At 42.3% G+C, this 25,281-nt stretch overlaps 1 protein-coding gene across 1 annotated transcript in view; it reads left to right on the top strand.

Annotated features, from left to right (window-relative positions):
* The first annotated feature begins 341 nt into the window (after positions 1–341).
* The window catches only part of agap1 (ArfGAP with GTPase domain, ankyrin repeat and PH domain 1), a 1,020,940-nt gene continuing 996,000 nt past the window's right edge, over positions 342–25,281 (top strand). The window contains exon 1 of the mRNA XM_070876105.1: positions 342–952. Within this exon, the coding sequence (XP_070732206.1) occupies positions 787–952 (166 nt within the window). The 5' untranslated portion in view covers positions 342–786. The remainder of the gene's footprint in view (positions 953–25,281) is intronic.

The following is a 25,281-nucleotide window of genomic DNA, read 5'->3' on the forward strand; positions in this document are numbered from 1 at the left end:
ATTGCCTGGGCTGATATTGCCTGGAACTGGGACTGGGCTGGGCTGACATTGCCTGGGACTGGACTGGACTGGGCTGACATTGCCTGGGACTGGGACTGGGCTGACATTGCCTGGGACTTGGGCTGGGCGGGGCTGACATTGCCTGGGACTGGGGCTGGGCTGACATTGCCTGGGACTGGGCTGGGCTGACCTGACATTGCCTGGGACTGGGACTGGGCTGGGCTGACATTGCCTGGGACTGGGACTGGGACTGGGCTGATATTGCCTGGGACTGGGCTGGGCAGTTGCGAGCTGAGCCGGAGCTGGTTGCGTGACGTCACGAGCTGGTGCGGCAGGTCCGGGACTGGGACTGTGAGTGTGAGGGGGGCCGGGAGCTAGTGGAAGCGCCGGGATCTCAGTCAACACGTTGGATTCGGGCCACTGCGGCGAGCCTGACACCGATATCAGCGGCGTTGTGAGCCCGCCCTGCCCCGCACCGGGAGACCGCAGCGCCATGTGAGAGTAGCGAGAGAGCCTGAGCCGCTCCACGCAAGCACCTCCAGCCCAGGGACCGGGGCAGGAAACCCAGCCCGAGCGGCGGCTTATGGAGAGAGTGCTCGCCGGAGCCTGCGCCGAGACTGTGGGATTGTTGGCGGCGGAGGATGGTGGAGCTGCGGCGGTGGGGAGAGGTTGTGTTGTAGTCAGTCTGTTGTTTGTGTGACCCTGTCTGTCCCAGTCTGTGTCCCTGTATGTGTGATCGCCTCCCTACCCCCTCCGCTCAGCCAGCCGCCCTCCGCTTTCGGTGAAATGATGAATTACCAGCAGCAGCTGGCCAACTCGGCGGCCATCCGAGCCGAGATCCAGCGCTTCGAGAGCGTCCATCCCAACATCTACTCTATCTACGACCTGCTGGAGAGGATCGAGGACCCCATCCTGCAGAACCAGATCAGGGAGCATGTCATCAGCATCGAGGGTAAGAAGCAAACAGGGCTGGGGGAGAGATGATGGTGTATGGACAAAATATATACACACTAATGAGTTGTTGGCAGGGGAGGAGAGAAAAAAATACAGCAAAGGTGAGAACTAAAGAGAAAATGGATGACTGTCAAGAACTTTTAACTGTTTTTTTAACTTGTCTACAGCCTCTTGTATTACTGAGGACTGTGACAAATTGGTTACGAGATTAAATGCAATATTTCAGCAGGCTGTGAAAAAAAGGATTTATTTAGGCTGGCATTATTGGCCGATTTGATTCAGTACTTCAGGTGGCCATACATAATGAGCAGATTGTTGCACCTCATAATTTGCGGCCTGTTACAGCAGGGATTTCCAAGTCATTGCATGTTGTGGTTATGTTTTTGTAAATTAAGAATGTTCTTTCAAGAATTTTAAAATCCTGCTGGTGTACCAGAACCTTGTTAATTGTTCACGTGGAATCTATTTGATAGTAAGTGGCTTGTTGCTGAATGAGATATGTCTTTTTAAGCCATGGTCAGAATTGGACCGATTTGATGTCAAGCATGCATTGCTGTTTCCAGAAGGAAGCTGTGTCACTTCAGCCCATGTGTTGATGCTTTATTGTGCGTCAAATCTTTTGTTTTTTTGGCAACCACTTATTGAATATATTTTTTTAGTTTAAATGACATCAGAATGAGAATAAAAAGTTTGCTTATTACAAATAAATACATGAAAATTAAATCAATAAGCTAAAAGGATATTGGAAATAACACAGTATCCAACTGTAGTGAGATCTTGAATTTTATGTAATTCTGTTCAATCTTGAGCAATTAATATTTTATAGGTATGCATTATAGGTTTGATTTGAGCATGTAAAATGAAATGGTCAAATTTAACTGAGTACAGTATCATAGACAAATCGAGCAGGTGAATGTTACGTATTTGCAAATTATTTTCCATTTGAATTCTTGTTCAACTAAAAGTACTCTCGGATGGTTTCCAATATCACTGCATAAAGAATGCTAATTTGTCAACCAAATAACAGTCAGAATTTTAACTAGCAAGAGGGCTGTACTCAATTGGAGGGGAAACAACCCAATTAGTTGCTCCCTGCCCCAAATGGTTTAATTAATTCTGAGGACTTGTAGCTTTTACAGAGTGAGATGCATTTTGGAGCCTTTTGATGGGCTCTCTTCTGGTGCATTTTTCCTCCAACTTTAATGTCACAGTGAAGCAGTTTCATTGCAATGCTAATCTTTAAAGTATATCATCATCATCATCATCATCATAGGCAGTCCCTTGGAATCGAGGAGGACTTGCTTCCTCTCCCAAAGTGAGTTCTTTGGTGGCTGAACAGTCCGATACGAGAGCCACAGTCTCTGTCACAAGTGGGACAAATATTTGTCAAGGGAAGGGGTGGGTGGAACTGGTTTGCCGCGCGCTCCTTCCGCTGCCTGCGCTTGACCTCTTCACGCTCTCGGCATTGAGATTCGAAGAGCTCAATGCCCTTCCGGATGCACTTTTTACACCTAGGGTGGTCTTCGGCCAGGATCTTCCAGGTGTCAGTGGTGATGTCGCACTTTATCAGGGAGGCTTTGAGAGTGTCCATGTAACGTTTCCACTGCCCACCTTTGGCTCACTTGCCGTGAAGGAGCTCCGCATAGAGCATTTGCTTAGGGAGTCTCATGTCTGGCATGTAAACTATGTGGCCTACCCAGCGAAGCTGATCGAGTGTGGTCAGTGCTTCAATGCTGGGGATGTTGGCCTGGACGAGGACACTGATGTTGGTGTGCCTGTCCTCCCAGGGGATTTGCAGGATTTTGCGGAGACCTCGTTGGTGATATATCTCCAGCGACTTGGTGTCTTCGGTACATCGTTCATGCCTCTGATCCATACAGGAGGGCGGGTATTACTACAACTCTTTTGGACCATGAGCTTGGTGGTAGATTTGAGGACCTGGCCTTTTCTTCAGCTGGCTGAAGGCTACACTGGCGCACTGGAGGCGATGTTGAATCTCCGCATCAATGCCTGCTCCCTGCTGGAGTGGAACTAAACTACAGAACCAGTGGGAAGCTACGCTGCCTCCAGGCCAGGTCCAAGATCACCCCAACCTCTGTTGTTGAGCTACAGTACGCAAACGACGCCTGCATCTGCGTACATTCTGAGGCTGAACTCCAGAATACAGTTGATGTATTCACCGAGGCATATGAAAGCATGGGCCTTACGTTTATCATCCGTAAGACAAAGGTCCTCCACCAGCCTGTCCTCGTCGCACAGCACTGCCCCCCAGTCATCAAGATTCACGGTGCGGCGCTCGACAACGTGGATTATTTCCCATACCTCGGGAGCCTTTTATCAGCAAAAGTATATACAGGGAGCCAGAGCAGCAGTCAGCTCTTCAGTGCATTGGGGTGTGAAAGTGAAACCCCAGCAGAAGTGCAATTCCCTTTGCCCAGTTAAAATGTGGTCTCTGGAGTTTAGGCCCCCCCAACTGAAATTTCCTTCAAGTCACAGTTATGATGTCATCCAACATCAGGAAATGAGTGGAGCTGGAAACCAGCTTTAGAATTATGGACTGAGAGCAACCTTGGTGTACTGGTATAAATTATCTCTTTTTCTGACTGCATATAATTTTGGAGTGCTGTATGCCTGTGTGCTTTATAACTGTATCAAGTCAGTTAACTGAACTTGTGGCTTCCATTTCATTCTTGTATCAGTCAGCACATGATCCTGGTGTAATTTAAATGTGTGAGTCTGTTTGATAGTATTAGCCACTTGTGGCTTTTTTTTAAAACGTCTGCTTTGAGTTGTATGTAGGTAATTAATACTTTTGGTGTTTTATTTGAATGTCTCTGTTTGAACTGAAAATATGAATACTTTCCAAGCACTTGGGACAAGGCTGGTACAGACTTTTCAATCTAGAGTCATACAGCACAAAAGGAGGCCATTTGGTCCATCATGCCTGTGCCAAGTACTTGTAGGTAACCAAAGCTTTTTGCAGTCTATTAATAATTCAGTCATTTTGAATTACTCAATAATTTAAGCTAGTTAAATAATACAGCAAAGTAGGAAATTAGTGTTTAAAAATCAAATTGAGATCATTTGAAATAAGTAACTTTGAATTAAGAGAGTATATAGCCACTTTGTTATGTTGTATGGGAATGCCTGGTACGTTGGGGGTGGGAGGGGGTATTTATAATCCACAGGTGTGTCTGTTCTGATTATAAACGAAAAGCAAAGCTCACCAATATCTCTCACACCTTGTGCTTTGTGACTTACTGATGAATTTACACTTGTATACTAAGCACTAAAAATCCCTGGGAGGAGATTTACCACCTTCTGTTTTATCTAGTCTCAATAGACTAAGGGTTCATCTATAAATCTGTAGTATTGCTTAGGAACCAAGTGTTTTTAACCATAACCACTTTGATTTCTATGTTTGTAAATAATAGCAACTAGGCTGGCAATTTTATACAAACTTGAAAACAGTTGACTGGATGGAGAGTTCTTGGCTACTAGGGGAATAAGTGATGCACTTTATCGAGGGATGGAAGAGAAAAATAAGTGGCAAGGTGAGTAAACTTGAACATGTAGTAATGAGTAGGTTTTATTTTACTTTTTGTAGATCAGAAAAATTCATATGTTTCAGCCCCTGCCGTCATTCTGTGCAATGGCTGTTGTGTTGAACCATATACAAAGATGGGATATTTGAACTTTCTACCAGTGATGGTGAGTTCCATATTTTCTTTTGGTTGGACAAAAGAATGTTATTCACACAGAAATATGGCTCTCCCTCACCTGTTATTTCTAGTTCTGTGGTGATTTGTAATTTTCTGGAGAAGCTGATAACTGTCCTTGTATACACACTTCTACAAAACTATATTTCCTCCTTTCCCCTCCCATCTTCTCTTCAGGCCCCTCTGTGTTGTATGTCATTCTTTGATTGTGCAGGTGGCCTCTTGTAGAACCGTGGTAACTAGCCATTAGAGATGTGCTTTGTGTTTTGCCCCTGACAGCCCGGAGGATTCATAATCCAATTTGTGGGGAATCAAAGAAACATTCATTTTTCTCTATTTAATATATTTTAAATATTTTGGGCTAGAAATTCATTTTTTGGTCATAGTGGTATTTGTTCGGCATTTTTCACCAAAAATACAGCAAATCACACCGCCATTTTTAAAAGGGCTAAGTTTCATTGGAAAATGCGGGTGTTGCACGAGGATTCGTGGCGGCAACCGCGGTCCTCGCTAACTTTAGTCTGAGGCCAATTACCGCTGAGAGGCGCCTTGGGAGGGGGGAAAACACAAAAAAAAACATTTACTTAACTTAACACTTAACAATTGAATCGCTGAAAAAGAATTAAAAAAATGAAAACTTTAACTTACCTTTTTTGCAGGTCTTCATACCTACTGTTGTTCTTGCGGCTGCAAGGCAGGTTTTTCTCGGGCGGTTTCTTTCGCCCAGAATACGGGTGCGCCAAAAGTCAAAACTAAGGCGAAAGCACTATTTCCAGTCTTGCACAGCGGCGGTCTGTTCAGCGGTATTTAAAAACCACCGGCGCAAGACTTTGGCGAAACTAGCGGATTACCGTTTTCCGCCAAAAACAGCGAAATAGCGGTGAAAAAACGGGCACAAGGTTGGTGAATTTCCAGCCCTTTATGTCTACAGTTTCCCCTCTTACAGTATCTTCAAATACTTTGTTTACTTTTGGTCATGATACTGCAAAAAGTAGTCCCTGCATTAGAAAGCATACCAAATCAAGCAGCAACACTGATTCCAAGTGTAAAGGGGATGAATTGTGAAGCAAGATTAAGAGAGCTCAAGATTTACAGTCTGGAAAGAAGATGACTAATGGCGAACTTATCAAAGTATAGAAAGTATTGAAGCTGTAAACAAGGCAAACTCTGATTTGAAGTACACCAAGAAAATAGGAGCAGAAGACATGAATTGTAATTATTGAAAAGTATCTTTTGGATATGTATCTTTAAAAAGTTCTTTAGTAAAATAATTTATGAAGCAAGATAAGAGACAAAAACATTTGGGTTACTTATAATGTAATTGGATAACTTGATGGAAGAGTTAGTGTGCAAGAGGGATAAGCTTTGGGACAAATAGCCGTTTCTCATTCTTCACCGCTTTCATTTTTAATAGTAATGAACACTAGTGAAAGACAAATCAGAATATTTTCTTAATAGTGAGAGACTGGGAGCTGTGGAGGAGCAAAGGAGTTTAGATGTCCACGTGCACTAATCACAAAGCTAGTACATAGGTTAAAAAAAGTAATCAAAAAGGCTAATGGAATGTTGGACTTTATCTCAAGGGTTGGAATACAAAAGTGAGGAAGATAAGCTTCAGTTGTACAGAGCCTTGGCCTAACCCCATCTGGAGCATTGCATTCAATTTTGGACACCAAACTTCAGGAAAGATAGATTGGCTGTGGGAGGGGTGCGGCACAGATTCATCAGAATGGGGCTTAAAAGGTTAAATTGAGGATAGGTTGCATAAACTTGGCTTGTATTCCCTTGAGTTTTGAAGGTTGGTCAAATCATGGTGTTTGAATCCCTTTATAATTTCAATCGGATAGTTACAGAGAAACAATTTTCTCTGGTGGGAAAATCCAGACCAAGTGGGCAGAAATCTAAGAACTGGAGCTTGAATATTTAAGAGAGAAATCAGGAAGCACTTTTCCACACAAAAGATAGTGGAAATCTGGAACTTGCTCCCACAAAATGCTGTGGTTTGTGGGACAATTGAACATGTCGAGACTGAGATCGATAGATAGCTCTTTATTGGGTTATGGTATCAAGGGATGTGGAGCAAAGGTGGGTAAGTGGAGTTAAGGTCCAGATCAACCAAGAACTGAATTTCTGGACAGGTTGCGAGACTGAATGGCCAATCCTGTTGCTATGTTCCTAAACCAAATAACTTGCTCATGAGAACTGAACATGTGTGCTTTGAGTCCTAAAGAAACAGATAGTCGGCCATGATTTGTCCTCTGTTGTTTGGAGGCTCACAGTAAAAGACCATTGTGAAAAATATAGCTGTTCTATATACAGAGCAGCACAAATGGCAAAAGACTGGGGGTCAAAATTTGGATCTTTACTTTATATATTCTGGGTTTTGAAAATTTCAGTAGTATGAAACACACTAGTTTTTGATTATGATATTTATAGAATCATGGAATGGTTACAGCACAATAGGAGGTCATTCAACCCGTTGAGTCCGTGCCGGCTCTCTGCAAGAACACTTCAGCTAATCCCAATCCCTCACCCTTTCTCCGTAGCCTTGCATTTTTTCCTTCAGGTAATTATCTAATTCCCTTTTGAAAACCACAATTGAATCTACCCCCACCATCCTTTCAGGTAGTGGAGTCCAGATCATCACAACTCGCTGTTTTTTTTAATTAAAAAAGAAATGTTCCTCATGTCGCCATGATTGGATCTTCTGCCAACACTTTAAATCTGTGTCCTCTGGTTCTCGACCCCTCCACCAATGGGAACATTTTCTCTCTCTCTACTCTATCCAGACCCCTCATGATTTTGAACACCTCTATCAAATCTTCGCTGCTCTAAGGAGAACAACCTTAGCTTCTCTAGTCTTTCCATATAACTGAAGTCCCTCATCCTTGGAACCACTCTTGCAAATCTTTTCTGCGCCCTCTGAAAGGCCTTCACATCCTTCCTAAAGTGTGGTGTCCAGAATTGGACGCAATACTCCAGTTGTGATCATACCAGTGTTTTATACAGGTTCATCATAACTTCCTTGCTTTTGTACTCTATGCCTCTATTTCTCAATCTGTCATGCCACCTTCAACAATTTGTGCAATATACCCCAGGTCCCTCTGTTCATGCACCCCCTTTTGAATTGTATCCTTTAGTTTATATTGCCTCTCCTCATTCTTCCTACCAAAATGTATCACTTTGCACTTCTCTGCGTTAAATTTAATCTGCAACGTGTCTGCCCATTCCATCAGCCTGTCTATGTCCTCTTGAAGCCTATCCCTATTCTCCTCACTGTTCACTATAGTGTACTTATATAATGTCCATTTATTATATAGATTTACTTGCCAAAGTTGCAAGTATTAGGAAACACAGGAAACTGCACCTGAAAATACTCTTCATTACAGGATTAAGGAACACATTGTGTTGACATCTGATCGTAATGATTGTCACATTTTTCTTTGTGTGGTTGGACACAATGGGCTGGATTTTAGGTTTTCGGCGAAAACGGTAGTTTTATGCCAAAATGACTGTTTTCACTGCGCTACCATTTTTAGGCCTAATTTTCAGCCTTTGCAGCATCGGTAAAGTCGGCATTGTTCAAGGATTCGCAGCGGAAACAGTGAATTTCGGCAACTTTAGCCCGAGACCGGTAGTGCTGCGAGAGAGGCCTTGGGAGGGGGAAAAACAAAACAAAAAAATTGCAAAAAACATTCACACAACCCTTACCTACTAAATCGTTGAAAAATAATCAAAAAATAAAAACTTTAACTTTTGCAGGTCTTCATACTTCAGCTGCTGGCAGGGCTGCACTGACAGGTTTGGCCCTGTCGGTACTCTGGGCGTGGCGGAGAGTGCTGAAAGTATGATGGTAACGCAATCCACGGCGTTGTACATCGTTTCACGTCGGCACACCTCTTCCGGCGATACTTGAAAGCGCCACCGCAAAGAGGTACCCGATGATCCTGCCGACCGTGTTTTCGCGAAAAGTCGCCGAAAATCTAGCCCAATACAGTGACAAGCTGCTCAAGTCCATCCTAACTTTCAAAAGACAATGTCAGCCTCCTAAAGGGAAACAGTGCTTTCATTACGGAGACTTAAAAAAAAATTAGTGTACAGCAACAGAAAGAATCTAATATATCAACAAATACAGAAAACTTGACCTCACAGACACTGGTGGACTCCAGTTGAAAACATATGCTGTAATGTGGCCTAACGATAGCCCAGTGGACCATACTAAAGTGTAATTATGCACACTTGCTTTTACAGTAAAAACCTACAACTTTGTTTTGTCTCAGTCCCAAAGACCTTGATGTGCAAAAGTACACTTTGTAATCCTGGTCAATGTTCTGCTTTGGCTAATAAAAATTACTGATTTAGGGCCATATCTAGAATGGACACAGGTTGATTCCCATCCAGGTAGGTTTTTGTCATGATTAAGCAAAATTCTCGAGCTTTATAAACCTGAAATATACACAAACACCATCTGGACAAAATGGAACCCAATAAAAAATTTTCAGTCCATAACTTTGATATTGAATGAATTTCATTTGCTGGTTTTTGTTAGGCATTTGATACTTTTGCCTTCCAAATCTCTCGATGAATATTGTGGGTTCTAATACATATCTAATTCAACAAGTCATATACTGGAATTGAATCTGCAGTACTATAGTAAGAAATGTGGTGAATGCTGCTCTTTTGTTAATATTCTGAAGAGTGCTTTCACATAATGATATGGATGAAAATGCAGAATGTTGTGTTTATTCAAAGTGGTATATAAATGGATTCAAGATCTATTTTTGATCTTCACTCTAGTTCATTTAGAAACATACAGTGCCTTTATCTGTGTATAATTATCTCTGAATTGAATTATAATGTATATATGATTTCTTATTCCTTCCCATTCTATATAGTTCCCGATCTACACACGATGAATGCATTTGTCTTAGTCATGTGTAACATTGTCTCCAATTCTTCATGTCTCTTTTGTGTAGCGTAGTTGTGATGTGCTCCCTAATCATCTTATCTGACAACAGCAGCTTGTACTCCGTCTAATCCTCCACGTTGTAAGAAATTATTGGGTCTTTTTTATTACCATCTGCATAAATTCTGATCCAACCATAACATTTTTGTGCAAAACAAGTTGTCAGAATCCACCTGTGTAGACAAGAATATAAGATCTATTTTACAGCTGCAGGAGTGAAAATGCTTCGAATGTTTGACAGACGGGCAACTCTGACTCGTACTACATCTATCGAGATTGTGTTAGGGCATGCCCTGAACACCCGAATGGGAGTAACTGACTGTACTTTATGTCAGAATGTATTTAGTAATAGGAGAATATTTTCGAGACTTAATTGATTGCATGAATTAAATTCTTAGAAAACAGATTTTGCGAACTCTGGTCTTATCTACAGTGACTAGACTTTATAAATTAAGGCAGATGATGTAGTACAGAGAAGATGGTGTTTCATCTCCATTACTAACTGGGGGTGGGATATTTATGTACTTTGACATGCTGTGAATCAAACCCTCTTGTTATTATCGGACTTTGAGATTCATTTTTCTTTGCAATTCAAGTGTGTAAATGCTGATTCCTTACCTCAAAAGTAATTCAAATTTTCTAATACTTCATAGGAGATTGGATTGCATGGGTGCAGGAGCTTTAGGGCACCAGCACAATATTGGAGGTTGTGGCCTATGAAATTGTTCAAAGTTTTTACACTTGGCATTTATTGTCCACACGAAGATTGTGAATGCTTTTATTATTGTCAATGCTATTGACTTAAAGATTTGAGCGTGGAATGGCTTACAAAAGAACTTGCTGTTCATTGCTTTAATACATTACAGAAACATAGAAATATGGAAAATAGATGCAGGAGTAGGCCATTTGGCCCTTCGAGCCTGCACCACCATTCAATAAGATCATGGCTGACCATTCACCTCAGTGCCCCTTTCCTGCTTTTTCTCTATACCCCTTGATCTCTTTAGCAGTCGGGGCCATATCTAACTCCCTCATTAATACATCTAACAAACTGGCATCAACAACTCTCTGCGGTAGAGAATTCCACAGGTTAACAACTCTCTGGGTGAAGAAGTTTCTCCTCATCTCGGTCCTAAATGGCTTACCCCTTATCCTTAGACTGTGACCCCTGGTTCTGGACTTCCCCAACATCGGGAACATTCTTCCTGCATCTAACCTGTCTAGCGCTATCAGAATTTTATATATTTCTATGAGATCCCCTCTCATTCTTCTAAACTCCAATTTATAATCATCCAGTCTCTCCTCATATGTCAGTCCTGCCATCCTGGGAATCAGTCTGGTGAACTTTCGCTGCACTCCCTCAATAGCAAGAACGTCCTTCCTCAAGTTAGGAGACCAAAACTGAACACAATATTCCAGATGAGGCCTCACCAAGGCCCTGTACAACTGCAGTAAGACCTCCCTGCTCCTATACTTAAATCCCCTAGCTAAGAAGGCCAACATAACATTTGCCTCCTTTACTGCCTGCTGTACCTGTATGCCAACTTTCCATGACTGATGAACCATGAAAGTAATTGGTATGAGGCTAAATGTATCCTTAAAAATGCAATTGAATATATATTGTATTTCAAAGAACAAACAAATTTGCATTTGTACAACACTTTACATTATTTTGTTTAGTCCCAAAGGACTTAACAGAGCAAAATAACCTAATGTAACTTGGATAAGAAATTTGGTATAACTGAAAAGGATAATCCTAAGAATCTAGCATCTTGTTACTTTCCCATACATTTTCTGCTCATTAAGATGAGTAATGTTGATATTTGAGAATTAAATCCCCAGGGCCTGATGGACTGCATCCCAGAGTACTTAAGGAGGTGGCCTTGGAAATAGTGGATGCGTTGACAGTCATTTTCCAACATTCCATTGACTCTGGATCAGTTCCTATGGAGTGGAGGGTAGCCAATGTAACCCCACTTTTTAAAAAAGGAGGGAGAGAGAAAACAGGGAATTATAGACCGGTCAGCCTGACATCGGTAGTGGGTAAAATGATGGAATCAATTATTAAGGATGTCATAGCAGTGCATTTGGAAAGAGGTGACATGATAGGTCCAAGTCAGCATGGATTTGTGAAAGGGAAATCATGCTTGACAAATCTTCTGGAATTTTTTGAGGATGTTTCCAGTAGAGTGGATAAGGGAGAACCAGTTGATGTGGTATATTTGGACTTTCAGAAGGCGTTCGACAAGGTCCCACACAAGAGATTGATGTGCAAAGTTAGAGCACATGGGATTGGGGGTAGTGTACTGACATGGATTGAGAACTGGTTGTCAGACAGGAAGCAAAGAGTAGGAGTAAATGGGTACTTTTCAGAATGGCAGGCAGTGACTAGTGGGGTACCGCAAGGTTCTGTGCTGGGGCCCCAGCTGTTTACACTGTACATTAATGATTTAGATGAGGGGATTAAATGTAGTATCTCCAAATTTGCGGATGACACTAAGTTGGGTGGCAGTGTGAGCTGCGAGGAGGATGCTGTGAGGCTGCAGAGCGACTTGGATAGGTTAGGTGAGTGGGCAAATGCATGGCAGATGAAGTATAATGTGGATAAATGTGAGGTTATCCACTTTGGTGGTAAAAACAGAGAGACAGACTATTATCTGAATGGTGACAGATTAGGAAAAGGGGAGGTGCAAAGAGACCTGGGTGTCATGGTACATCAGTCATTGAAGGTTGGCATGCAGGTGCAGCAGGCGGTTAAGAAAGCAAATGGCATGTTGGCCTTCATAGCAAGGGGATTTGAGTACAGGGGCAGGGAGGTGTTGCTACAGTTGTACAGGGCATTGGTGAGGCCACACCTGGAGTATTGTGTACAGTTTTGGTCTCCTAACCTGAGGAAGGACATTCTTGCTATTGAGGGAGTGCAGCGAAGGTTCACCAGACTGATTCCCGGGATGGCGGGACTGACCTATCAAGAAAGACTGGATCAACTGGGCTTGTATTCACTGGAGTTCAGAAGAATGAGAGGGGACCTCATAGAAACATATAAAATTCTGACGGGGTTAGACAGGTTAGATGCAGGAAGAATGTTCCCAATGTTGGGGAAGTCCAGAACCAGGGGTCACAGTCTAAGGATAAGGGGTAAGCCATTTAGGACCGAGATGCGGAGGAACTTCTTCACCCAGAGAGTGGTGAACCTGTGGAATTCTCTACCACAGAAAGTTGTTGAGGCCAATTCACTAAATATATTCAAAAAGGAGTTAGATGAGGTCCTTACTGCTAGGGGGATCAAGGGGTATGGCGAGAAAGCGGGAATGGGGTACTGAAGTTGAATGTTCAGCCATGAACTCATTGAATGGCGGTGCAGGCTAGAAGGGCCGAATGGCCTACTCCTGCACCTATTTTCTATGTTTCTATGTTTCTATGTTTCTATGTAAAGACTTTCCAACTGTGGGCAGCTTGTGTTAAGATTGTTCCCAGGTCAGATATAGGATGAGTGAGATGCATGTTCACATTTTTTCTTCTCTATCCTGTCAAGCATTGCAATGTCGGATATAGCAGGAGCGGAAAGTACATATTATTGGACTACTGTGAGGCTGGATTCAGAATTGAATGTTGAATTTCTATTGCAGTCCAGTGACTTTTTTTTAAAAAACTCTGCAACTTCCTCAAAGTAGATTTTTAAATAAAAGTTTGATCATATTGGTCTGCAACAATTGAGCTATTAAGTAGTACAGCATTGCTCACTTTTGACTACTCATTGGTATTTTAATTAATTGAGTTTTTAGGAGTAGATGATGAAATTAGTTTGTAGTCCTGGCAACTTGTGCATGTAAATTCTGTGTTGATCTATTTAAGGGATTCTGCTACTTTGAGAGTTATGTACCATTTTATAACTTGCGAACGTTGCAGTCATATCCATTCTTTTCTCATTTCAGTCACTATTGCTAGCTTTTGAGTGTTTTTAAACACTATGTCTGGGATAGCAGTCTCACAAATGTCACCCTGGTGTTTGCTGAGAGTACAGAAAGACTGGGAGAAATTGTAATTGCGAGGGTGGGGGGCGCGGGCAGAGATTTTCAACAACTCCAGCAACTCAGCAAAATATGGATAATTCAACATGCAGAGAACAGTATTTTGGGAGAGATTTCCTGAGAGGGAATTCTGCAGCTGGGAGATGTGGCCTGTGAACTGTTGCAGCTGATATTCCGTGCAGACTGTTTGGATTGATGCAGAATATTAAATAGCTCTCTTATCCCTGTCTTGGTTATGTAAGCCTAGCTTAAATGCTAGCAACTATGCTTGTTTTGCTCAAGTCACAATCTGGTAGATTCGGGTTCTTGAAGCTTTTTTCATTGACCGCATGGGTGCGTACTGTGAGTCACATTTCCAGTTTAACTCAATGTTCCCATTCATTTTCGTTTATTCAGGGAGTTGCTGATAACAGATCTTGGTGGTCCGATTTCAGTTTTGTCTGCCAATGAAGGAACAGCACTTAAAACAGCCCTTTCCAAGCCTTCAGGCTCACAAAGTTCAAACAGGTGAAACCAGCAAATAAGAAATATAAGCGCAAATAGGAGTGATTGCCTGGGCTTTCAGAGCTGCATTGCCAGGACTGAGGCTGCAGATTAGACAGTCTGTTGTAGAACATTGATTTCTTGCTGCTACCTGTACTTTGAAAAGGCTGGCCTCTGAGCATGGATTAAGCCATCCTCATCATGACCGCCAGTCCGTCCAGTTTGTATTCTGCTTCAATAAGGATCAAAATGTCGATTGCTCTGCAGCTTGCTAAATTGGGCTGCAACATTCTGTTGGTGAATACAGGTGCAGCAGCGGGTATCCGGACTCCGGACCGATTGTTGGCAGGGTCGTCAGAAATCCGTAAAATGTTCTGAAATCCGGACCCGATGATCTTGCCGACCTCGCTGCCCGACCTCAGGGCTTCCTCGCCGGGGCCCGCCCGAACACCACCTCGCGGGGCCCGTCCGACAACATCTTCCTCGGCGGGATCTCCTCCCCCCCCCCCATGTTCTGAAATCCGGAAATACATGAACCTGGGCTCGGGTGTTTCCGGATTCATGAAGTCAGAAAACAAATCAAAAATCCGGTGTCAAGTGTTCCGGATTTTAGGCGCTGCACCTGCATTGCCTTTGTAGAACATCAAAATTCTGTGTCCCAGTACAGATTGGATATGACTAAACTAAGAAGCTGAATAGTTGTAACTAGAGAAAGCTGTACGGCCTTACAAGGCAGGCAAATATGAGAAATCTTGGGTTTATTTTGGTGGTTGCTCTTCTCTGCTCCCTCCCAGTATAGTAACATTAAAAAGCAGCTGGTTGAGAACCTAAATGTCTGTTGCAATAAATTTTATTCCAGCTGCAGGGACACATTTCAAGTAGTGCTGTTGAATGAAAGGCAAGCAGTTATTTTTTATGTCCTGCTATAAAATGTTCTATTATTTACTTTCACAGATTATGTGTGTGTGTGAAATTTTCAGGTTGAGCAGGGCTAGAGGGTGAATGATAATGGAACCGAGGACAAAATAAGAGGTGAGGAGGGGAGTGGAGATGGGAGGAAAAACACACGGGCAGAAAGGGAAAGAGGGGAGGAAGGGGAATTTAGATTAGTGGGGATAGGGGTGGGAGACATGGTACTGATGGCCATCAGGTAGGCGTAATGCGACCCTGGTTTTGGGGGGGCGGGGGTGGGGTGTTCTGGGGGTAAGAAATGCAGTGTGGGATGTATTGATATAAATGGGGAAATTACATCATCATAGGCAGTCCCTCGAAATTGAAGAAGACTTGCTTCTACTCAAAGTGAGTTCTCGGGTGACTGAACAGTTCAATATGGGAATAACAATCTCTGTCACAGGTGGGACAGTCGTTGAAGGAAAGGGTGGGTGGGGAGTCTGATTTGCCGCACGCTCCTTCCGCTGTCTGCACATGATTTCTCTGCATGCTCTCGGTGACAAGACTCGAAGTGCTCAGCGCCCTCCCCGATGCTCTTCCTCCATTTAGGACAGTCTTTGGCCAGGGATTCCCAGGTGTTGGTAGGGATGTTGCACTTTATCAAGTAAGGAGTAGTCTGCAACCAGTTTGGGGTTCGGGAGGGGAAAATAATTGACAGCAATTGTACCTTTTGAGCCTGGCTGTGAAAAATGCTTTCTTCTGCTTTCGGTGATACAGATAGCCGTGGCAACAGTTTAGGCACAGCTCCTTTGCATAATACACTATTCATGCATATTTTATTTGTGTTATGCCATCTTCTGTATTGGGTGCTAAATTACTTCCCAAAGTGATGGTATCTTGTGGAAGGTGAGAGAGGGAGACCTCTTCTGCTTAATTACTTCATATTCTTAATGTATAGTTTGTGATTTTGTATTTTTTTGGAATCATCAGTCATCCATATAAGTGCAACTTGGACCACAGGCTCCAGTCTGACTGGATGCTCAGAAAGTTTGTAATTCCATTTCTCATTCATTTCAGTATCCCCACATACCATTGCGAGCAAACTGAGGTCATCAACTGAGAAAGCTACAAGGGTGATGACCAAGATGTTTTTGGGGACCTAATGTACAGAAGATGTGTGACTCCCGCTGCTGGCTTATGATTTCTATTTCATGAGTGCAGTTGCTTACATAACCAGCGAGTGACGCACGTCATGAGTTATAGGGTTAGGTTATGTATGTCGTAAAAATTGTAAAGCGCTGGAAGGAGTCCTGTCATTCCTATGTGCAGTCTCTATCCTATGTATATTAATATTAAACATCATTGGGGCTTGTATGTTAAGCAAAGTAGTTCCTTTAGGTTTGACTACTAGCAATGTTGTTAACCATAATGATTTTTGCACATCTAGTGCAACAGAATTGGATTTTTACAAAGATTTGCTCACTTATTTTGAGATGAATCATATGATTCTTATTTTTGTAAAATGTGAAAGAGGGAGCACTTTGATCATAATGATCAAAGCTGTTTAAAATAACCCGAGGTGGCAGCTGCAGGTAATCTTAGTGACTCTGCCACTATGACCTCCTGTGGGCTGCAGCACTGCATCGTGTTAGTTTTCAGAGTCTTTTCTGTGTGGTGTACTGGGGATCTTGGAGAAAAGGCTAATGATGTGCATTGTGTGAGGTTGACTGATGATTATCGAATTGCCTTGATGAAAAATAAATTTGACATAAGGAAGTCTTCTTTTGGAAGGTGGTTTATTTCAAAGGAAGAACTGTCCTTTATATAGCTCTCATGTTATCAAAATATTCCAAAACATTTCATAGCCAATTAATTACTCTTTGAAGTGTAAACACTGTTGTTGCTCCTTAAAACCTACCTCTACGACCAAGCATTTGTCATCTGCCCTAATCTCTATGATGATCAGTGTCAAAGTTTGTATGATAATCACTCCTGTAAAGCTCCTTGGGAAGTTTGACTATGATGAAGGTGCTGTATAAATGCAAGTTGTTGTAGAAATAGACAAATGTAATGTCCAGGTTTACGCACAGCAAGGTCCCATAAACAGCATAGAGATAAATAAACAGTTAATCTGTTTGTGATGTTGCTTGAAAGAAAGACTTGCATTTATATAGCACCTTTCATGATTTCAGGACCTCCCCAAGCGCTTTACAGCCAAGGAAGTACTATTGAAGTGTAGTCACTGTTGTAATGTAGAAATGTGGGAGCCAATTTGCACATAGCAAGCACCCACAAACAGCAATGTGATAATGACCAGATTATCCATTTTTTTGTGACATTGATTGAGGGATAAATATTGGCCAGGACACTGGGATAACTCCCCTGTTCTTCGAAATAGTTATATGGGATCTTTTATATCGATCTGTACAGGAAGAAAAATGGGACCTCAGTTTAAGATCATATCTGAAAGACGGCGCCTCCAATAATGCAGCACTCCCTCAGTACTGCACTATGCTCAAGTCCTGGAGTGGGGCTTGAACCCATGATGTTCTGACTCAGGCTGGTGCGCTACCACTGAGGCAAGCTGGCATTTGTGTTATGATAAACCATTGTCTCCTGGTCAATCCACTACTGATTTAAGCTGCTTTTGGTGACCCTGCCGTATTTTAAAAAAAAATTAATCCCCAGTGCGTGAGATACATTTGACTTGCTAATTCAGTTGCAACACCAGGCTTTTGCGACATTCTTTAAGATGCTTATTTTCTGACTCTTGGTTTTAAGGAGATTACAAACAAAGGTGCAGTTTATAAACAAAATACAACAGATCTTGAATAGAAATGATGTAATTATGAGTTTTTGTTGGAGCAGGTGGCTCGTGGATCGCAGCAATCGTCAAGCAGCCTGACTATGATTTGCTCGTCTAATCAGTATTCCTATGTGTGTGTCTAAGCTGGCTTTGAGGATGCAAGTAATTCAGTCAAAAGGAACAAAATTCACATGCTTGCATGACCTTACTCTGAAATATTTGTGTGAAAAATTATTCTGTATATGTTTCTTTTAAATTACTATTTGTCCTGATCAGGTCTGCTACCTTTACACTGAAAAGTACTGTTTTGATGCATTTCTTGGCTTTTAGCAACATCTGTTGCTCTGCTGAAAGTGGTAAAAAGCATGAAGAGTAGCTGGGAGGCAACACTGAGCAACTAAATTTCTATATTTATGCTCTTGCCTATATAAAACCAGTGGTTAAATTTCTTGCCTAGGATGTGGTATGAAGACACAAACATTCAATCATGATAAATGACGACTTGACATTTTCACACTTGTGTAGGAGGTGTCTCATGCATACCTTGTAGATGCTTCCTACTGACTGGCTCAAAGAGCACTTGTAGGAGCATCATGTCTGCCATGGTTTCAGGGAATGTTGCATGGGACTTCTCAGCAGGAGAAAAAGTGAGAAAAAAATATCCATAGTGTTTAGTGTAAATAAGAATTTTTTTTTTAGTGGGTTAAGCCACCATTTGATGTGAGTACATAATCCATAAGCCTGACAAGTGGGTTACAATATTTTACACCACTCAGTGTATTTCTTGATAAAATAGCTACAAAATATAGAGTTTATCTCCCTTTGCTTATTGATTTCTCAAATGGAGTGTTAAAGCAGGAGAGGCTACTTCAGAAAATCTAAGCTTTTACTATGAATCTCTTTGTTACAAACATGCCTTAAGTGCAGCTTATGATCTATATAAAGTGATCTAGCATCAAGAAATTAACTTCAGGTGTTTAAGATGGTGTGTCTTTGCACTTGCTCCTGTATGGTAGGGTTTTTCCCTTATTACCTTGCTTAGCAGTTTCTTGACAAGATAACACAACAATTTTGTCTGGCTACAAATTTGACACTCCAGTATCTTAATCAGGTACTAGTGTTAGTGAAAGCCAGGATGGAATTCCTGTATTTTGTATTTTTAAAGCTCCTATCATTCTTTACACTGACAATTTTGCTGTATTGATTGATTCTAACTGTTGGAGGGTAAGGGATGAGTCTTGTCCCTGTTTTTCTAAAAGTTATTGAGATAAGATCTTTCCTTCACTCTTCTCCTCTTCTGAAAAGTCCTGACTCAGACTGGGAGACATGCCATCCTCTGCTACTTTGCTGATGTCCATTCTTCATGTCTGAAATTAAATGGCTATTCTAGCATGAGTCATTGCAGCTTGACCAGATGCCAGCCTCCCCTAATGTATACTTTCTAGCAAGAGTCACTGGATAGTAATCAGAATTAGAAACCCTGGCTGATTTATTTTGTTTTCTGTGGCCCAGGTGCACTGAAACCAGTTGAGGACAAAATCAGACTTGCTCTGTGATGCTTTCCACAGTTGATAACTTCTTCAGCATAACCACCCAAGTTTTTGTACAAAGAATGGGCACTTCAGTATGTGAATGGTAACACTGGTCACACTGGAGGGCTGCTGGCAGCCGTGATGGCGTACTCCAGCAAGAATGAGCATCTTTAGGAGAAGTGAGGAAGTAAGAAAATGGGGAGTGGAGTAGACAGTTTCAAGTCAATAGAAATGCACCCTGGTTCCTTCGATTAATTAAAATTGAAGAATGGATTAATAACGATAGGAATACAGTAGCACAGATGACACAATGAATGTACTCTGTGGCAGTGCATGACTCTACACTTGGCAACATATCCAGAATGTGCACACCTTTCACAAGCTATCTGTGTTACACACCTCGGATCAGGAAAGCACACTTTACTATCCCATTTATAATGAATGAGTGGTTCCGCAATATGATGCAGCTGGCTGTGTTCCGAACTTGCCTGTTTATATTGAGTGAATTTGACAACAGTATGTGACATTACTGTAAACTTTCTAATACAGGTTGAACCTCCCTTATCTTGGGATCTGGCCTTTTCCGGATAAGGGATTTTTCTGGATGAGGGGTGGTCACATTAAATTGGATGGAGATATCGGGGCTGGCTGGCTTGGGGTTAGGAGTGCGGCAGGGAGATCATGGGAGGGACGGTGGATTGCGGGGTCAGGCCAGCGATTGCGTAAGTCGGTGCGAGGAAGGACTTCAATTTGTTAATGTCGGAGTTCTGCGCATGCGCCACCCGGTTGCCGGAAATGGTTCTGGACAATGGGTGGTTCCGGATAAGGGAGCTCCGGATAAGGGAGATTCAACCTGTAAGACTTTATGCCTCTGGCCAGTGAGCTCGATATCTTGTGGGAAGTTCTGTACAGGCCAACAATGTAAAAATTATATTGCTGGCCTGTACAGGTGTGTGGGGAGGGGTTGTTGAGAGTTCAATCTGCCTGCAACCTGCAACCAGAACAAAATGGTGACTTCAACAGCAAATGGTGCTAATGGCAGCCGTTTGTATTAGTTGCCAGTGACACTTGGCTTCTGGAGGCAGAAAGAGTAATATGGGCCAAAAATTGCAGTCGGAGGCTTCCCGTGGGCACCTCCGACCGAATTTCTTTTTACGAAAGTATCTGCTGGTCCCGGAAGAACGAACACTTCCTGTCCGAGGCCTAGATGCGCAGCCCAACGCAGAGGTCCATGCATCTCGAGAGCATAAGCGCATCCTGGGAGCATGTGGGCCTGGACCACCAATCACAATGTTGTATTCTCATTCATAGTAATGGTGAGTTCCGTTAGTATGAGCTCCCATTACTATCAATGAGAATACCCCCCCCCAAAACACAGAAACTCAACACAACGCAATAAATAAAAAAACACCTCACATATTTAAAATTAATTGAAATTGAATTAAATGTTTCGGAAAAAAAATATTTTTTTGAAAATGTCACAATACAACAACAACTACTTGTATTTATATATCGCTTTTAATGTAGTGAAACGTCCCAAGGTGCTTCACAGGAGTATGACCAATAGCTTGGTCAAAGAGGTATGTTTTAAGGAGCGTCTTGAAGGAGGAAAGAGAGCCAGAGAGGTTTAGGCTGGTAATTCCAGAACTTGAGGCCTAGGCAACAGAAGGCACAGCCACCAATGGTTGAGCGATTATAATAGAGTTAAAAATAAATTTAACTTAATCGGCAGTGTTTTAACATCATAAAGTGATAACATTTAGCTTTTCTATCTTAAAACTCTTATGCTGGTAAACGCAGGCCTTATGTCTGCTATTACCAGGCGTAAGAATTTTAAGGACATTCGCTGGGTAACAGTTGGGCATATAGTCCAAATCTTCGCCGCGAAGGCCCTTCTCCCAGGAATGCGTTGGATCGGAAGTGCAGGGTTTAGGCGCATGCACTGAGCGCCTAAACCCGAAACTTGCGGGGCCTCTTTGGGACATCGCACGCACCCGAAGTGACCGCAATTTAAGGCACACTATCTTGAGATAGTGCTGAGAGGCATGTGTGTCACCTTGTAGGATTGCAATGAAAATGCACCAGGTTTTCCATTACCAGGGCATCTATCGGCGTCTGCCATTAGTTAGACTTATCCTTGCACGAATGGGTTTTTACATTTTTTATATGGCAAGTTGCTAAAAGTGCTAACTGATAACTTAGCGAGGGAATCTGGGACCTGTGAACAGGGCAAGTAACTGTGCAGCTCCTTAACCAATCGTATTGAAGGATTGAGAGATGAACAGTGCAAGGACTGAGAAGGATGTGTAAGTTAGAGTGGGAGAATTCAGTGTGAAATCGGGTACAGAAAGAGAAAGAAAGATTGGATTAGAGAGAAAAAAGAAGCTGAACAGAAAAGTAAATTGAAAAAAAGTTACATTTTTATAATCTCCAACACAATTAATACCTGAATGACTGAGGCTCCATACTTGACATAATTGATTTTCAGTGCCAAAGAGGATGGGCAGTATTTCATACTTATTACACCGTTCAACATGAAATGACAAGACTTAACTTTCTGTGACACGTTTAGTTCATAGTGCAAATACAGCAACTTCATAACATTCAATGCATGTCGATGGTGAGGCAGACAGCAAAATTAACGCAAAGCTAACGATTCAACAGTGCAACTTGGATAGCAACTTTTGGATGTTGGTATTTATTTTGTGCACCTGCTCCTTGTCTGAAGTTGTTAAGCCATTTATGTATAAATAACAGCGAGTGCCATTAGCCTCAACGTTACTTTGACAGCAAAATCTGGCCCATTATGTTGATGGACTAACAGATTTCACTGTCCAGCAATGAATTCTGACAACTTCTGTTCCTGCTGCTTTCATTTTGATCCTTGCTAAATTTAACTCGATAGCAGTAATTATACGAATTGAGAGTAGGCAGACTGAAGTTGCTACTCAATTGTAAAATAGATGATGTCCAGACTGAATTTTTAAAAAGACTTATAGCATCTATATTCAACTAACTGCAAATTTCTTTCATTATACTTGTTGATTTCATATGGCTCTGCTTAGAGAGAAAAGTTTGGGGGAAAAAGCCACTTTGTAACATTTTGAAAGATCAAGGCTTTTGAGAATTATATCATCATTCATTAGATAATAGTCAAGAGTGAAAATTGATTGTCGACAAGGTTAATGGCCTCTGCCTAATCTCGGCTGCAAAAGCTGTTAAATTAGTTTATAGTTGCTACTGTACTTTATTTTTTAGTTACAGTAAGCTAAATGGGGGATAATATATGTGCATATTGGGTTTAGATTAATATCTCGTTGTTCAGGACAATCTGATAGTTCCAGAATGAGAAAGACACAAGTGAATTATGTGGATCATCCTTAAAAGTGAAATATAATTCTATGAATTATCATTATTGATGATTTATACCACAAGTCTTAAATTGAATGTTGTGGGGAAGGGGAACCTTTTATAGATCAGTCCACATTGGTTTGAAAAAGGTGAAAATTTGAGACATTGTCACGTTTTCCTCTTGGTGTTTGCAGTACTTTGCTCGACACAACCAAAAAAGTACAATTCTGTTTCCATTTCATGTTTCCAAGAATCTCTTTATTTTCTCAAATATGTAATTGAATAAATTCACACTTCCAGTCGCACTGAAAGGGAGCATGGGTTGGAGAATCAAGGCTACAGGGAGCATGACATTATTGAATTTTCTCTCCTTGGGCTCAAGTTTTGGACCCCCCGCTAGAATGGCGCACATCGGAAGGCCCACCTAATTTGTAGAACAGGAATTGCGCTGAATACTTACCTTGCGATTCTCCGATAGCTGTAGGCCCGTTTCCAGCTCGGCACGGCGCAGCAGGAGCTGCTGGGGACGGAGCTACAGCCCTGCGGCAAAAACAGTGCCGGCAGCTACACGCATGCACGGTAGCTCCTGGCCCTCCCAGCGTGTCCTGTCTCCGGGCGACAACCCTATCCCTGGCTGAAGGGACGTCGCCCCTATCCCGGACCGAGTGGCCTGACAGCCCTTAGCTCTTCCGCGGCGGCCCGCCTGGCATCTCCTGGGGGCAGGCCCTGCTTGAAGTTCTCGGCGGCGGCGGGGCCTGCCCGAAGTCCTGGACGGCGGTCTGGCATCTGCTGGGGGCGGGCTAGGCGTCTTAGTCGGCGGCAAAGAGTATTTAAAAAAAACAAGCCTGAAGGCTCTGAGTCTCAATGTGAGGAGCATTCGCAATAAGGTGGATGAATTGACTGCGCAGATAGCTGTTAACGGATATGATGTAATTGGGATTACGGAGATATGGCTCCAAGGTAACCAAAGCTGGGAACTCAACATCCAGAGATATTCAATATTCAGGAAGGACAGACAGGAAGGAAAAGGAGGTGGTGTAGCATTACTGGTTAAAGAAGAGGTTAACGCAATAGTAAGGAAGGTCATTAGCGTGGATGATGTGGAATCTATATGGGTAGAGATGCGAAACACCAAAGGGCAGCAAACGTTAGTGGGAGTTGTATACAGACCACCAAACAGTAGTAGGGAGGTCAGGGATGGCATCAAACAGGAAAGTAGGTGACTTTAATCTACATATTGATTGGGCTAACCAAACTGGTAGCAATACTGTGGAGGAGGATTTCCTGGAGTGAATAAGGGATGGTTTTCTAGACCAATATGTCGAGGAACCAACTAGAGAGCAGGCCATCCTAGACTGGATCTTGTGTAACGAGAGAGGACTAATTAGCAATCTGGATGTACGGGGCTCCTTGGGGAAGAGTGACCATAAGATGGTAGAATTCTTCATTAAGATGGAGAATGACACAGTTAATTCAGAGACTAGGGTCCTGAACTTAAAGAAAGGAAACTTCGACGGTATGAGACGTGAATTGGCTCGGATAGACTGGAGAATGATACTTAAAGGGTTGACGGTGGATAGGCAATGGCAAACATTTAAAGATCACATGGGTGCACTGCAACAATTGTACATCCCTGTGTGGCGTAAGAATAAAAGAGGGAAGGTGGCTCAACCGTGGCTAACGGGAAATTTGGGAAAGTGGTAAATCCAAGGAAGAAGCATATAAATCAGCCAGAAAAAGCAGCAAACCTGAGGACTGGGAGAAATTTAGAATTCAGAAGACTAAGGGTTTAATTAGGAGGGGGAAAATAGAGTATGAGAGTAAGCTTGCAGGGAACATAAAAGTTGACTGCAAAAGCTTCTATAGATATGTGAAGAGAAAAAGATTAGTGAAGACTAATGTAGGTCCCTTGCAGTCAGAATCAGGTGAATTCATAATGGGGAACAAGGAAATGGCAGACCATTTGAACAAATACTTTGGTTCTGTCTTCACTAAGGAAGACACGAATAACCTCCCGAAAATACTAGGTGACCGAGGGTCCAGCGAGAAGGGGGAACTGAGGGAAATCCTTATTAGTCAGGAAATGGTGTTGGGGAAATTGAAGGGACTGAAGGCCGATAAATCCTCAGGGCCTGATAGTCTGCATCTCAGAGTACTTAAGAAAGTGGCCCTAGAAATAGTTGATGCATTGGTGATCATTTTCCAACATTCTATAGACTCTGGATCAGTTCCTACGGACTGGAGGGTAGCTAATGTAACCCCACTTTTTAAAAAAGGAGAGAGAGAGAAAACGGAATTATAGACCGGTTAGCCTGACATCGATGGTGGGGAAAATGCAGGAGTCAATTATTAAAGATGTAGTAGCAGCACATTTGGAAAGCAGTGACAGGATCGGTCCAAGTCAGCATGGATTTATGAAAGGGAAATGATGCTTGACAAATCTTAGAGTTTTTTGAGGATGTAACCAGCAGAGTGGATAAGGGAGAACCAGTGGATGTGGTGTATTTGGACTTTCAAAAGGCTTTTGACAAGGTTCCACACGAGATTA

The sequence above is a fragment of the Pristiophorus japonicus genome, chromosome 3 (assembly GCF_044704955.1).
Source record: "Pristiophorus japonicus isolate sPriJap1 chromosome 3, sPriJap1.hap1, whole genome shotgun sequence".
Taxonomy (NCBI): domain Eukaryota; kingdom Metazoa; phylum Chordata; class Chondrichthyes; family Pristiophoridae; genus Pristiophorus; species Pristiophorus japonicus.